Source organism: Pithys albifrons, chromosome 8 (genome assembly GCF_047495875.1).
Source record: "Pithys albifrons albifrons isolate INPA30051 chromosome 8, PitAlb_v1, whole genome shotgun sequence".
NCBI classification, from domain to species: domain Eukaryota; kingdom Metazoa; phylum Chordata; class Aves; order Passeriformes; family Thamnophilidae; genus Pithys; species Pithys albifrons.
In genome coordinates this window covers 38,545,959-38,561,205 of record NC_092465.1, presented here as the reverse complement: position 1 = coordinate 38,561,205, position 15,247 = coordinate 38,545,959, and the positions used below count along the sequence as shown (strand labels likewise).

The window sequence follows — 15,247 nt, the reverse complement described above, 5'->3', positions numbered from 1 at the left end:
ATTCTGTGATTGTATGGAAACACCAGGCCCACAGTGCAGGAACAGCAAGGAGCACAGACAGAAACAGCAGCCTGACACTGCTCAACACACACAGGAGGTGGGGAAAAAATCTGAACAGTCGTTTATCATTTTCTCTGCTCTTCTCCAGCAGGCAGACCTAGCTCAGGACAGCTCCAATGCCACCCAGCCACAGGGAAACTGAGTGCTCATGTGCAGGATGAAATCGGTGCCAGCAGAAGAGAAGCAGCAGGCCCAGATGGTGAAACACCCCTTTTCCTTAAAAACTTATTTTAGATTAGCTCAGGCACTTTCAAAACCACATATTTACACCTCCACAGGCTCTAAGAGATACCTCATGTATTAACTCAGCTTTCTTGCATTTGTTTTCCTGTGTTCCATGTAAGGCTGAGAAATCTCTGGAAGACCTGGAGCACTTTACACATTGTGCCTCACACTGCAGGGCCCTTCCACATCCTCTCAGTCAAGTCTCCCACAAGGGCAATTCAAAACTCATCACTGCCTTGCATTACAACCCACTTTATGTTTGGTTTTCCCTGGACATCAGTTCAGGCTCACACTAACCAAAAAAAGCACCGTGCACACTTCCAGTCTCATTATAGAATAAGCAAGGACATATTTACCCAATTAGGAGAGTAAGGCACCTCTGCTCACTCCTTTTTCACACTCCCTGTATGTTAGTGAAGCTTTTCAACCAAGCTATTCATTACCAACCACTTAAATGTGTATTAAAAATTCCTACCTTGCAGGGCCTCAGTGCCCAGCCTGAAATCTTGCACTGCACTGACAAGATCAGCCTTCACAACAGAGTCATCTTGTGGCATCTCAAGCAAGTCAATTAAGTTTTCAGACAGGGACAAAGACCCTCAACTTTTTTGGGCACAGAAAAGTGGTGTGAAAAACCAAAGTTCTGGCAGAGTTATTAGTGAGGAAAGTGCTATAAATAAAACCATCAAACAAAACAGCTTTATTACATAAGTTAGGAAGTTTGCCACTGAGAGACTTCTGCTAAAAGGGAATAAATATATCTGAGCTCCAGTTTTCCTCCTACTGCTTGAATTTACGTCTTCAAGCTATACTAGCAGAGCAAGCATCCCACCCACTTCAGTCTCAGGTTTCATTAGCAACAACCTGACTCTAATCTTAGTTTGCATCTTTAGGTGGTTTAATGCCTGAAAGTGCTGTGGAAAACACTAAACCAAATTATTTCACCACATTAAAAGAAAATGCAGGGTAATTAGGACAGGCCACAAAGGATGCACTTGGGAGAGCTGCTCCCTGAACCAGCAGTGTGGAAATGCTCAGCCATGCTAACAGACATTTGCCATTCTGTGGCATGCAAATCAGAAAACAGGCTCTTTTTTAATCCCTCCAGAATGGGACTCTAAAATAACCACATTAACCCCAGACTGCTCCAACTGCCTGGGAACTGCAGGCAAATTTTATTAACTGCACATACTCTCCTAGAGTTCTTTGTGTGTAGCTACCTAAACTCACCTCCTTGATTTTCTTCCAGGTCATTACCATGTTTTAGTCTCCACTTCCAATTTTGTGCTCCACATACCAGTGCAGCAGGCAGGGCCCTGCATCTATCTCCTCATTTTCCCTAGACTTTAATCCAGTGTGGTACTGGTATAAAAATAAGAACAGAGGCAAGTGGAGCATAAGGGCATTTTTCAACGACAGAACAATTGTTTCAGATGACAAAAGGAAAAAGAAGCTTCAGACAGCAGAGAGCCAGTGGACCTTGGGAACACGGAGTTTTGTCCACTGAGGCAGTAAAATCCACCCATTTTCCAGCAGGCACTACTATATATCCACTTATGGTGCACTGCAGAAGGTTGTAACATGAAGGAATTGGAATTCCTTGAATTATGTGAAAAGAGCAGCCACCCTTATTCTGACTTTTTTAAGATTTCATTTTAATTTAGAAACTTACTGTCACCAGGGTAATTCTGTGATGTTAAATACCTGCTGAGAAAGGTTATTATGAAAGGTGCTGAGCAAGGGAGCTGAAGTGTTTCTGCTGGGTGGTGAAGTTTATTTTCTTATTCAAATTAGTCTCTTTGTGAACCTAAAGAGAACGTTTTGAGAACCTAAAGAGGCTTTTTTAGAGTGTCCTTTTGAGATCAGACACATTCAAAACACTGAGAAGGGCTTTGTGAAGAACATCAGGTTAGAACAATGGACCACAAAAAGCATTTCCAGTGTTAAAAACCTGTGCTGTCAGCACCTGAGAGCTGGGAGTTTTGGGAAACTGTCTTGGTGTAAGACTGTGTTCAGTTCTGGGCCCCTCAGTTGAGGCAAGAGATTGAGGGGCTGGAGCGGGGCCAGAGAAGAGCAACGAGGCTGGAGAAGGGACTGGAGCACAAGTGCTGTGGGGAGAGGCTGAGGGAGCTGGGGGTGTTTAGCCTGGAGAAGAGGAGGCTCAGAGGTGACCTCAGCACTGTCTGGAACTGCCTGAAGGGAAGTTCTGGCCAGGTGGGGGTTGGTCTCTTCTCCCAGGCACTCAGCAATAGGACAAGGGGGCACGATGGGCTCAAGCTCTGCCAGGGGAAATTGAAGTTGGAGATGAGAAAAAACTTGTTTGCAGAGAGAGTGCTCAGGCATTGGAATGGGCTGCCCAGAGAGGGGGTGGATTCCCCATCCCTGGAGGTTTTACAACTGAGCTTGGCCATGGCACTGAGTGCCATGATCTGGTAAAGGGACTGGAGTTGGACCAAGGGTTGGACTTGATGATCTCGGAGGTCTTTTCCAACACCATCCATTTTGTGATTCCTTATAAAATGTGGCTACAGAATTTAAGCTCTAATGTCAGAATGCAGGAGAACTTCAACTGAAAGCTTGGAGAAGTGAGCCAGCCCACAGCTCTGAGTTGCAGGCTCCCATCATGGATCATGCCCCCCATCAGCCCTCACACTGTCCTAACTGGGCAGTGCTGGATATTCCCTGGCTGAGCCCAGCCCTTGTTCCACACAAAAAAGCTGCAGAGATTTACAAGGCCAAATGCATGAGCAGCATTTCCAGAAGTAACTCAGCTCCAAATGCAAGAGGCAGTTCCAGGCAGGAGGAGAAAAACGGGCTCTTCCTCCAGACTGTCAAGATTCATCCAGTAATGTTTAGACACTACAAGAATAGTTGGCTCAAGCCCACTTGAGTTGTAAAAATTCTGTGACAACCACTTAGCTGCCTCTCTGCTATCCCAGAGGAAATGAAGATTTAGCACACCCTAAAGGCAAACTCAGTCTTGAAGGGAATCAGAAAACTATAAAGCTTTCCTTGTCTGTGTTATGTTCTGCCTTTAGAGAGCTGTGCTCAGCTGTAGCTGATCTCAAGGTTCTATACCTGAATTATGCACAGCTGAAAATAGATGTTTACTTTGGTCAGGCTGTAACTGCAGAGACCTCAGCTGTGCAGCTCTATTTAGGGAAACAAAATGTTAATTAAGACCATCTCTTTGCCAAGATCATTTCAGCAACGAAGGCAGCACAAAAACCCTGCCATGCTTGTGACTTCCTTCTGACTGCAGCATCTTGAACTGACAAAAAAAGTACTGTGGTTTACACACCTTGGAATTAGCCTGGACAAGCTCTCACTGCTTGTCATTCAAGACACCCCTAATCACACAGCCAGACTCTGCTTGTAAAGTCAACTCGTTTCCAAAATACAATAAAGCAGCATCATATGAATTGAAGGACATTTGGTGCCAGCAGACTGACACCCACCCAGTGACAGTGAGCACACCCACACAGAATGAGAGCTTACAAGTTTTACAACAGCACTTGCATTTATTTTTTATGACATTCACTTTTCCATCACCAAAAGGAGTCCCATGAATGGACATGTTAACAAAGACCACCCAAGATTTCTGCTGTGAGGAAGGGCCAGTTGATTCTGGCTAATAAGCAGCAACAGTGACATCTAGTGCCTTCTGGCTTCAAAATCCAGGATGGGCAGAAGCACTCACACCACACCACGAGGTGCAAACCACTGTTTCTCCAGGTGACACATCTGGATGACTGACAGCTCACCCAAATTCTGCTGTCAATGAGCATCTCCAGAAAACGTACACCCACAAGGATTATCTGGCAGGGAGACACTGACCCCAGCACACCCAACTCACACTCAGTGTATTCCATGTGGCAATGCCACCGAAGCAGCTGCACAGTCTCAAACCAAACAAGTGCATGTAAAATTTAAATAACCTTCCACATACATTCATTGATAAAACACAACTTTTTAGCCTCAAAAGGACAGCTATGGGAGCAAACTCTGTAATTTCAGGTGGCTATTCAGGTGGAAAGGATAAATTCTGAAAATGGTTTTACTGACCAGCAAGAGCTTCACAGGACACTCAAGTTGCATTAAGAATAAAGGTTCAAACTTTCACATATTTGAATATTCAAGGACTAAGACTCCTAATTGTTAAGCATCTTCACTCATGCACAGACTTCCAGCAGTGTTGTGTCACTTCTCTCTTCACCTCTGCAGAATCAAGCAATCAGTAGAACACTCTACACATGTAAAATAACAGGGCTGCAATACAACAATTCTTCTCAGCAAATAAAACAAGATCATTTGAAACTGGCTGAGAGGGGGTAAAAAAAAAAGCTGTCAATCAAAGTGAGGAAACAAGAATTGAATAGTTGCTAAACATGCTCAATATTAATGACTTTTTTACTGGAGCCCAGTTGTGAAAATTCAGCCCAGTTTCTCCACCCCATGAACAACATCATCCCTGTGCTAGAGCAAATCCTTCTCTGAGTAGAAGCTTCACTGGAGTCCTAAGCAAACCCTTGGAATTACATTTCCTAGACACCAACACACACAGAAACAAAAGTCATGTGATTTAAAAAATTACCTGGGGTTACAGTTAGCTGAAAGTAATGAAGCTTGTTTGGGTCAGGAAAATTCACTTTACATGTACCTGTGAAGCAAAAGAATAAATGACATCAGACAATTAGTTCTCCACTGTTGGGAAAGCAACTGTATCATCTTTGACACTCTTCAAATGGACTCCCTCATTAATCCCAACCTTTCAGTCAAGTGATTTCCTCCTACACTTTGAGCATCTCCTCCCTATACAGTTATGGGTCACCTGCAATTTCCACTTCTTTCAGCTGTAAGGAAGAAAGTCACTCCCTTTCAGCAAACCATGGTGCCCCAAAGGCCTTGGAAATGCAAAGGATTTGGTCCTCTGCATGGATAGCAGCTACATGTTAAGCTGAGAGCACAGAGAAGGAGCATCTCTGCCCTGCAACCCCTTTAACAGCAATATTAACATTTGATCACACACTGTGACCCGCAAGGAGTCACCACAGGGAAAGGTGGGGACAGGATCATTAACACCTCTAAGGTACAGGGAGACACAACCTTTCCTCAAAGCCTCACCCAAAAGCCAGAAGGCCCCTGTTCAGCTGCCACATTGCACAAGTTCAGCTGCACAACCAATGACACACTTTAACTGCAAAGGTTACAGAGCAGCACAAACCAACATGATGGTTTTATCCTCAGCAGAGAAGAATGCAATGAGAACAGTGAGAATGAAGAACAAGTGTAGGGGAAAATAAAGTTTCAGTTCACAGCATAAGAGCCCTTTGTCTGAATTTGATGACATAAACCCAGTTCCTTTCCCATGCACAAAACTGGCCTTTCATGACTGGGGCAAAGAAAAGCTGTCAGGCTGGCACGGGGAGATGAGCATATCCATGGATATGTTGTTATCCATACCATGCAGCCCTTAGCTCCTTAACCCATCAAACTGGCTGTTCTTTTTCTGTAGTCAAGGAGCTAAATAGTATCAGAGACATAAACTCTATTTGTCTGAAAGACCCAACCAGAACAGTGCACAAGCCCCAGCAATGCACTCACATTGTAGTAACTAAAATGTACAGTTCTCAGGTGCTTGTTATCCTATAGAAGAATCTACAGAAAAACAGTTGGCCCAAAATTAAAATTACTCTGTTTGAATTGTGTAATTCCCTTTAAGGAAGAAGAGCATAGAGAAAGGAAGAGTTAAAAAATGCTTCCTCCTGCCCTCCCCTTTTCCTGCTTCTTTTGTGTGTTTTTCTTCCCATCAATCAGTCTGCATTAGATCTGAGCACTGATCTGGACTTAGAATCATCACCAAAGAGATGATCATCATCAGAAACAGCACTGGAAAGTTTAACCTGGAGAGAAAAAATACAGTCAAAGCTTCCAAAACACTACCAGAGAACATTCCCTGCTTTTCTTTGCAAGATAAGCCCATGGCCAGGTCAGTGTGGCTGCAGAGCAGTGACCACCTGCACAGACACCCTCGGGCTGCTGCACTCACCTCACCCCTCCTTCCCTGCAGGAAAATATGAGAGGTGACCCAGGGAGAAACCTGCACCACAGGGAGTCCTGCAGGGCCAGGGATGAGCTCTGAGAGCAGCTCTGAGCTCAGTGGGCAGTGACCTGCTGTGCCTGCCCGTGTGCCAAGGGCTCCTGGCACAGAGAATAAATATGGCTTAAAGAACAGAGCTCAGCAACAACTTGGCTGTGCTGTCAACACTCTGAGCAACAAATACAGGGCAGCAGGAACTTTGCTGCCCTTTGTAAGTCCTGCTGCCATTGCAGGACCAGGCTTTGGAAGCTTTAGAAGCCACAGGCCACTTAGCCACGATCTTAAAAGCCTATTTTAAAGGAGCCATCAACATTTTCAGCTGTTTAGAGCTTGTATCAAGTGAGATTCCAGGGCTAAAACCACATTATATTGCCCTTTTTTTTTTTAAAGAACACAGATCACTTTTGAAAAACTGATTTTTATGAGTATTTTCACTATTAACAAACACATCAGGTTACATCTTGCATGTGATGCACAGAAACAGCAAGTGAACATAACATGTTTCCGAGAACTGAGCTATTTTCTCTGCCCCCTAAATCAGAACCTCCTGTTTGGAAAAGGAGAGAATGTAGAAAAAACAGGTGTGAGGCAAAAAATGCACCCTTCAGGCCCATGAACCTTTTGGGTGATCAATGACAGACAAGCTCCCACTCCCCAACAACCAAATTCTGAAGGAAATTATCAATACTCCTTTCAAGGGACACCACTGAGGGTCCTCCTCTCTACAACCCCTTAAGAGGGAGCAACAAAGAAAACCTGTTCAAGCCCCAGGGGTGGAGTTTTGCACAGCTCTCCCTGAAGGTAACAAAAATATTAGCATTTGAACTTCAGTAAAAATATTCAGTTCAATGGTCCTTCTCCCCTTAAAATAAAAACATTAAATGCTGTACTTACAAGGTAAATTAGCTTCAAGCTCTGCAACCTCTGTGGAAAGAAAAAAACAAAACATTTATGTAAGCACAAAGTTATTCCTGAAGTCCAAATTAGCAGATCTAACTGAAACCACCCCATAAATCCAATTTTACTTAAAAATATAATTAAGCTTCAGTGGAAGTTTACCTTGAAATTTCTCTTTAAGCCAATTAATTCATTGCTACAAACACTCACTTGCCCTGCAGACATTGCAAATGTATCCTGTGATGGGGAGTTCACTCTGTCAGGGCTGTTCACACACACACAGAGCACTGGATTTCCAAAGCACAGTTTGCTACACAAATGCACTCCTGCTCAATTAAAATTTCTTTTTATTTCTTTCCCAAGCATAAAGCTTAGAAGTCATTATTGAAAGAAAGGAAACAACCTGATTCAGTGGCACAGCCCCTGGGAAGGGAAGTGTATTCCCAAAACCCCTCCCTGTTGAGTTCCCCTCCCTGGCAGAGCTCCTGCTTTCCCTCTCTTCTATTTTACTGAAGTCTCACTCTCCACTACCTGTATTACACAGAAGTGTGAATGAGATGCAAGAAAACACCTCCCCACTTCAGTCCTAAAGTTCTAGAAAATCTAAAAAAAATTTATCTTTTGCATTTCCTGTAGAGTCTTTTTTTCCCCCTACTTCTACCTTTGCTTTCAGGCCTGCACAGAGACTGACCATTCTCTGGGCTAACAAAGTGTAAGAGATTTCAATACCAACTCTCAAAAACATCACAGATATCACGGACTGTTCTGAGTTGGAAGGACCCACAAGGAACATCGAGTCCAGCTCTAAAGTCAGTGGCCCACACAGGGGATTGAACCCATGACCTTGGCATTGCTACAGCCAAGTTTTAACCAACTGAGCTGTAAGTCATGACAATACACCTTAAGAACACTGTAATTCAGATTTCTTGGCACTGAACCCAAACTGGTCTCATCACAATTAAGAGCTCACTAACCCTGCAGAACTCTTCCTGTATCCATGCTCACCAGACCTGGCTGGTCTCTGCAGTGGGGTGGTGCTTTATGGGACTCTCCCCTCCCTTTTGCTCGGCACAGCCCTGCCATCCCTCCACCTGCAGCCCACATGAGAGAAAACACCCACCGAAAGAGAAGCACCGTGTTTCACACCTACCTAAAAAGTTCACAATTCACTCTTTCAAACCCACACTGAGCAGACAGAGCTGTTTTAACCAAAGCTGTACACTAAAAGTCACACAACTGGGGCCATACTTTTGCTTAAAGTTTTGAAGGAGTACTGTCTTCATAAATATACAAAAAAATCTAATTTCAGCTATAATCAAGGAGTTTATTTTTACTTTCTCTTCCTGGTTAATAAAAAAGACATGACAACCAAGCATTGAAGTTGCAGCTGAACAAACCCTTTCTAAGACTATTCCCTCACTCCCTACTCTTTAAATTCACCAGCCTCTCACAGTGGAAGCCACTATCAGAGCAGCCAGGCAGAGGGACCTGGGGGGACTGAGGGACAGGAAGCTCAAAAGGAGCCACCAGTGTGCCCAGGTGGCCAAGAAGGCCAAGGGGATCCTGGCCTGGATCCAAACTAGGGTGGCCAGCAGGCCCAGGGCAGTGACCCTTCCCCTGGACTCTGTCTTGGGGAGGCCACACCTTGAGTGTTGTGTTCAGTTCTGGGCCCCTCAGTTGAGGCAAGAGCTTGAGGGGCTGGAGCGGGGCCAGAGAAGAGCAACGAGGCTGGAGAAGGGACTGGAGCACAAGTGCTGTGGGGAGAGGCTGAGGGAACTGGGGGTGTTTAGCCTGGAGAAGAGGAGGCTCAGAGGTGACCTGAGCACTGTCTGGAACTGCCTGAAGGGAAGTTCTGGCCAGGTGGGGGTTGGTCTCTTCTCTCAGGCAATCAGCAGTAGAATAAGAGGACATGGGCTCAAGCTCTGCCAGGGGAGGTTCAGGATGGATATCAGGAAGAAGTTCTTTGCAGAGAGAGTGCTCAGGCATTGGAATGGGCTGCCCAGAGAGGGGGTGGATTCCCCATCCCTGGAGGTTTTTCAGCTGAGCTTGGCCGTGGCACTGAGTGCCATGATCTGGTAAAGGGACTGGAGTTGGACCAAGAGTTGGACTTGATGATCTCGGAGGTCTTTTCCAACCCAATCCATTCTATGATTCTGTCAATCTTAACCACAGCATAAAGGTTAGGACCTGGCTCTTATTTGAAGGTGTTTACTGCTTTCCTTACTGCTTTCTGTGTTTGTGTGTTATTCAGCCTAATGAATCCTGCAAAAAGGGAGACATCCAAGGGCAGAGCACATTTGGTCCCAGCAGTGGCTGAGCTGCAGCAGCAGCTCTGCTGAGCCAGGGCCTCACTCTGCCTCCTGCGAGGGTCAGCAGAGTTCACCATCACCACAGTCCCTTCCAAGTGTGAAAATCTTCTGTAATGTGCCCAAACTTCTGTGTTTGCCCCTGCCTTAGTACAATAATGAGTGGGTTTTCTTCTGTGAGCATTAAAACTAACACAGCAGGAGAAGGGAACAGCTGCCATTTTACTTGAAGGTGTCCAAACAGGTGGGAATGCTACACTACCTAATCCACACAAAAGCCTTGTCATCCAAAATTAAGGTCTCTAACCACAACAAACCACAAACTAAGAAGGAAAAACCTCTATAAAGATAGAAAAGCAGGTAAAGACCTGTTTCAATAACCTCAATGTTTACAGTAGTATCAAGTAAGGCAACAGATAGAATCATAGAATGGATTGGGTTGGAAAAGCCCTCCCAGATCATCAAGTCCAACCCTTGATCCAACCCTACTGTGATCACCAGCCCAGGGCACGGAGTGCCCTGGGCTGGTGATCACAGTAGGGTTGGATCAAGACGTGGTGGATTCTCACTCAGTGCCACATCCATAGAAACACAGAATCAGAAAAGAGCTCTGAGATCATCAAGTCCAACCCTTGGGCCAACTCCAGTCCCTTTACCAGATCATGGCACTCAGTGCCACGGCCAAGCTCAGTTGAAAAACCTCCAGGGATGGGGAATCCACCCCCTCTCTGGGCAGCCCATTCCAAGGCCTGAGCACTCTCTCTGCAAACAAGTTTTTTCTGCTCTCCAACTTCAATTTTCCCTGGCAGAGCTTGAGCCCATCGTGCCCCCTTGTCCTATTGCTGAGTGCCTGGGAGATGTAACTATTAACTGTGCCATATAAACCTACATAAACATTGGTGATTAACCAATTAAGAAGCACATTTAACGGGTCAAATCTACACTGTTTTTGAGTTTTCCAAACTCCATGACTCTCTGGTAGTGACAGTCTTGACACTGAAACCAGTTTTGTGAGTTGCTGCTCAGAAAGCAAACACTGAGCACACCATCCAAGCCCCATTAAGAAATATTCTGATGTTTTAAGTTATGCATTACCCCTGGCAAGAGCCCTGTCTGTTATGAAGTGCCCCTTGTGCAGGCTGCCAACTTCTTCAGCAGGTTTTTAAATAAACAAAGCATGGAAGTGACAATTAGAGCTCCAATGCACTGAACTTCCAAGAGCTCCAAAAGCCTCACTAAATTAAAGGATAAACTCAAACTCACAACTTTTCTGACCTCCTCTTCCAAAAATGACTGTCACTGCTGCTAAATAGAAACAAAAATCCAACTTGACTACTTTTCATAGTCATTTTGTGGAGAACCAGTAACTGTGTCTCAGTTCACACCATTCAGATGACAAGACAGACACCTGAAACATGAGTCTCAGGAAACACCATCAGCTCCCAGCCAGTCACTGTGGGGTTCCCAAAACCTCCTGTGCTCTGGGTCAGGAGCACCCCCGAGGGGCAGACACATTTGCAGAGTCCTGCTCTTGTCCCACTGTGCACTTGCAACAGTTCCAAATGCTGTTTTAAACCATAAAAAGAGTGGACAGGTAAGGTTTAAACTCAAACCTACCACAAACTTTGAAAAACCTGGATGCAAACTAGTCATGTCTCAGAAGCAGCCCAGGAGCTTCACAGAAGAGAGAAAAGATAAGCCTGACAGGAGCAGCCAGGGCTATTTATAAATGACTTCACAAACAATAACTCTCCCTTCCCCTGACAGTTCTCAGGGCAGAAATAGGAGCAGTCCTGCCCTGTGTGAGCTCATGGCTCAGGAGACACCTCTGTAAATGTTTAATGCACAGACCACAACTCTTGCTCTGCTCCCCACCCCAACAAATCTGCAGAGCTTTGTTTACTAGTCAGGCCCTGTGCCTCCCACTGGATGTGGTTTGAAGCACATCAAATAAAAGCATTATTTCCTCAACTGAGCATTCTCATCCCCAGCATTATTACTTCTCTCTGATCTTGTTTGAAAAGCCTCCTCTCCTGCTTAGGCCCCTCTTCAATGTACAACTTTAAGACTGCTAGAGCTGAAGACAAATACCTTGACACTCTGGTACAAACTCCATTTTCTAAGTATTGATTTTAGTATTCTATGTATTTTAGGATGATGTTTGCCTCTTCTTATCCACCTTCACAGTTTTTCTTCTCAGCTGGTCTGAACTGTACAGAGCAGTATTAGAAGTAAAACAAGCCAACTAACCCCACCAGCCTTTCACTAGAGCAAGAGATGTACATTCTCCTTCTGCTCCCAAATGTTTATTCTGAACAAGACACCACCAAGTTGCAGCTTCAGCTCCTGTACACGATTTCAAAGCTTACTATTTTGACATCAAAAACTAGAAAAAGCCACTGGGGTTGGAAATCTCTACTTCATATTTCAGGTATGCTGAAAAGCTGAGGAATAAGTGAAGCCACACACTGCACCTCCCTTCAAAGCCCCAGAAAAATGTCTCAGTAGTAACTTTTCAAATTAGCTCGAGTTCTCATTGTATCCTTTTAGCTTTACAATCTGTACCACAAGTACACTGCAAGTGTTTTAGTGAAAACAACGAGTTTCTTCTTTAATAAACATAAATCACTCATTTATCAAGCAAATTCTCAGAGCCTTCTTCCAAAGTAAAAGAATTCATTGTGGGGAGGGAGGTTAAAAGCATCACTGAAAAGGAAATGCTTTTGTCATTCAAGTTAATGCAGCATTTTAAAATGATGTGTCACAATCTCAGTAGAGTGTTAATGCAGGGAGTTTTTAATTCTTGGAAGTATTTTCTCCCCTCTCAGTTCTCCTCACCTGCCACTGTGAGGAGGATTTTACTATTCTGAAGGCTAGAAGAAAGCACATACATGGATTCTCCTCATTTTTAGTGCCAATGCACATGAAACTCACTTTCACAACCAGCTTCCCACTTCCATTCTCCCAGGCTTACACTAAGGCACACCTGAAACATCTTCTGATTGCATAAATCTGCTGGGAAACCACAAATGTCCAAGACAACTGAGGAAAAAAAAAGTTAACTCATTTTCTTATACAGTAAGTTATTTCAGGCTGTCACAATCAAACCAGTACTGGTGATAACAACCTGAATGATGATGCATTACAAAGGACATAGTTTAAAGGGCAACCTTTGTGATCCATAAACATACACTACATAAACTACCACTGCCCCCCTGACATGCTCTCCATCTTGAATTCAGTTTAGTAGCCACCCATAGTACACAATATTAATTTTAACTATCACTTGGACTTGCTCTCAGTCCCTTTCAAGTTTTCAGAAAGGATCTCCCTTTCCAGTCCAGCATCCTGGAGCAGCAGTCACATGGCCCTTGTTTCCAAATTAATGAAGAGCCCCTGGGAGATGAGCAGAACATCACAAATTGCCTCTGCAACACTGAACAAAATAAAAGCTGCTCAAGCAAGTGCAGTGCTTGCTTTATTTAAACCTGGGCACTAGGCCTACAAAATTAGAGCCTTCCTCTCCACCTGAGCCTATATGGAAAATAGAGTGAAAACAGATGCACACAAGTCACACTGAACTTTGTGTGCTTTATCAGAGCCTCTCTCACAGGTAGGTGAGACAGCAGACCCCCTTCAAGCACCATTTCTGTCTGTTCCTCTTCCTCTCATCAGTCTTTGCTTTCTGTTTTCTGCAGCTGTTCATATTTCCTGCACCTGACCTGTCTTGAAACACGTTAGTCACTGCCTGGGCTCCCTCCAACCACCCTCCTGGGCCACAAGGCCTCTCCCCATGAACTGGCAGCCTGAATGACCAGCCCTTGCCCTCCCACGCCCTCAGACACCCGTGCCCTCAGTGATTCCAGCTGATGGATGTTTGCCTGTTGTCAGAGACTGAACCGGTTAATGATTTATGCATTCTAAGAGACTTTGCAGGCTTTTGACTTTTGCATTATACCCCTGATGGGCAGTTGGGCCCATCCCTTCCTCCGGTGCTCGAGCCCTGAAGAGGCAAGAAGAGCCGTTGCCCTGCCCTTCACCTGAACCCGGTGAAGATGGGGGTTCACAGCCCGGCTGTGAAAAACAACCCCCTGCCTCGGGGGGAGGTGCAGAGGGCATGCTGAGGGTATAAAAATGGACTGGTGACTTTGGGAATTTGGGTGGGTTCTGTTCCTGGCCCCCGCCGCCTGCAGGACTGCTGAGATGCAACGCTGGATCCCTGGGCGGTGACGGTGTAGCCTTTTCATTCTACCTTCTCTCTTCTTTTCCCTTGCTGTCCTGGACTCTTCTCCTGTCTTGCTTCCCCCTGGGCATATTTCCCCCCCCCACTAAGGTTATCTTCTATGCCACACTACACGGAATTGTTAAATAAACACCGATTATTTAGTGTCGTTTCACTTTAATCCACTCCAAAGGGAATGATTCATAACAACCCAGGTTACCCCCGGCCCCTTCCCAGGAGCGGGTCCTGACACCTGTGCCTTCCTGTTTCAGCCCAGAGCCACCAGTGTGCTCTCACCCCAGACATGTGTGCCCTGCTGCACTCCCAAATGTGCTCCATCAGCTGCTGAGGTATCAGCAGGGGACAGGCTGCTGCCAAATCCTATTTAACAGCCACGGCTTTTACACTCCAGAGGAGAAACAGCAGGAAGTGAATGATGCCCCTGGATCACGTTTCCCTGTGAACAGACACACTGAAGACAAGTTAATGGAGAAAGATACAGGGTTTTATTAGTAGAGGCTTCCACTTTCAAACTCGGGGGGGGGGTTGACCCCTAGGTCAGGAAGTTTCAGGGGTTTTATACCCCCTTTTAACATCCAATCAGGATTCTCATTTCTCTTTAATGCCCACCCAAAAGGCCTGTTATCCTGTCCCTTCTTCCAGGGGGGGCAGTTGGGCCTTCTCCTGTTGTTTGTCTCCTGTTATCTTGCAGGTGTCTGCTCAAAAAACATCTTGGCCTTGACAAGGCCTGAAAGCAGCTCCCAACTCGTGAGAAAGGCACTTAATATGGACACGTAACATCAGAGTAACTCAGCTGAGACTCTATGATTCTAAAACTTTCTAAAATTACATTAAATTCTTAGGCATCATGAATATCCACCTGTCTCAGAATTACCTCCCTAAATAAAACTTTATGGATAGAAATATTTCCATTCATGGTATGTCCAAGAAATAACCCCAGAAAACAAGCACCATGATTGATACCTGAATATAGCACAACACTGGACATATAAACAATCAAAGGAATGGCTTAGAAAAACTAACAAAGGGCACCAATAGTTTAAGAGTAGCTTTTACAGAAGTGTAAAAAAACCTGTTTAACCTGAGCCCATCACTAAAACCAAGGACAGCACCTGACAATGCTATTTCAAATGCCAACTGAGATTCTTCTTCCCATCCATATGGTGCAAACAGCTGACATCATACCTAAATTGTCACTTATTCTTCCTACCTTAAGGCAGCATGGAGTTGGTCTGTGCCAGATTTTAAAGTTTGCAAGCACAATCTACACTTATCAGTGGCTGGGTCATGGTCACCTACCCTTAATCAAAATGGCATTGATCTGTTTAGCAGTCAGTGCACACAACAGATTTGAGCACTGCAGGGTTATCAGGGTGACAACACATCTTTCAAAGAGATCCTGTATTGCCCTCCTGG

The 15,247-nt window shown here is 44.9% G+C and overlaps 1 protein-coding gene across 1 annotated transcript in view; it reads right to left on the bottom strand.

Annotated features, from left to right (window-relative positions):
* UBE2F (ubiquitin conjugating enzyme E2 F (putative)) overlaps positions 1 to 15,247 on the bottom strand; it is an 83,720-nt gene that overhangs the window by 60,669 nt on the left and 7,804 nt on the right. The window contains exons 3-4 of the mRNA XM_071562444.1: positions 7,280 to 7,309; positions 4,880 to 4,945 (exon numbers count right to left, since the gene is read on the bottom strand). Of these exons, the coding sequence (XP_071418545.1) occupies positions 4,880 to 4,945; positions 7,280 to 7,309 (96 nt within the window). The remainder of the gene's footprint in view (positions 1 to 4,879; positions 4,946 to 7,279; positions 7,310 to 15,247) is intronic.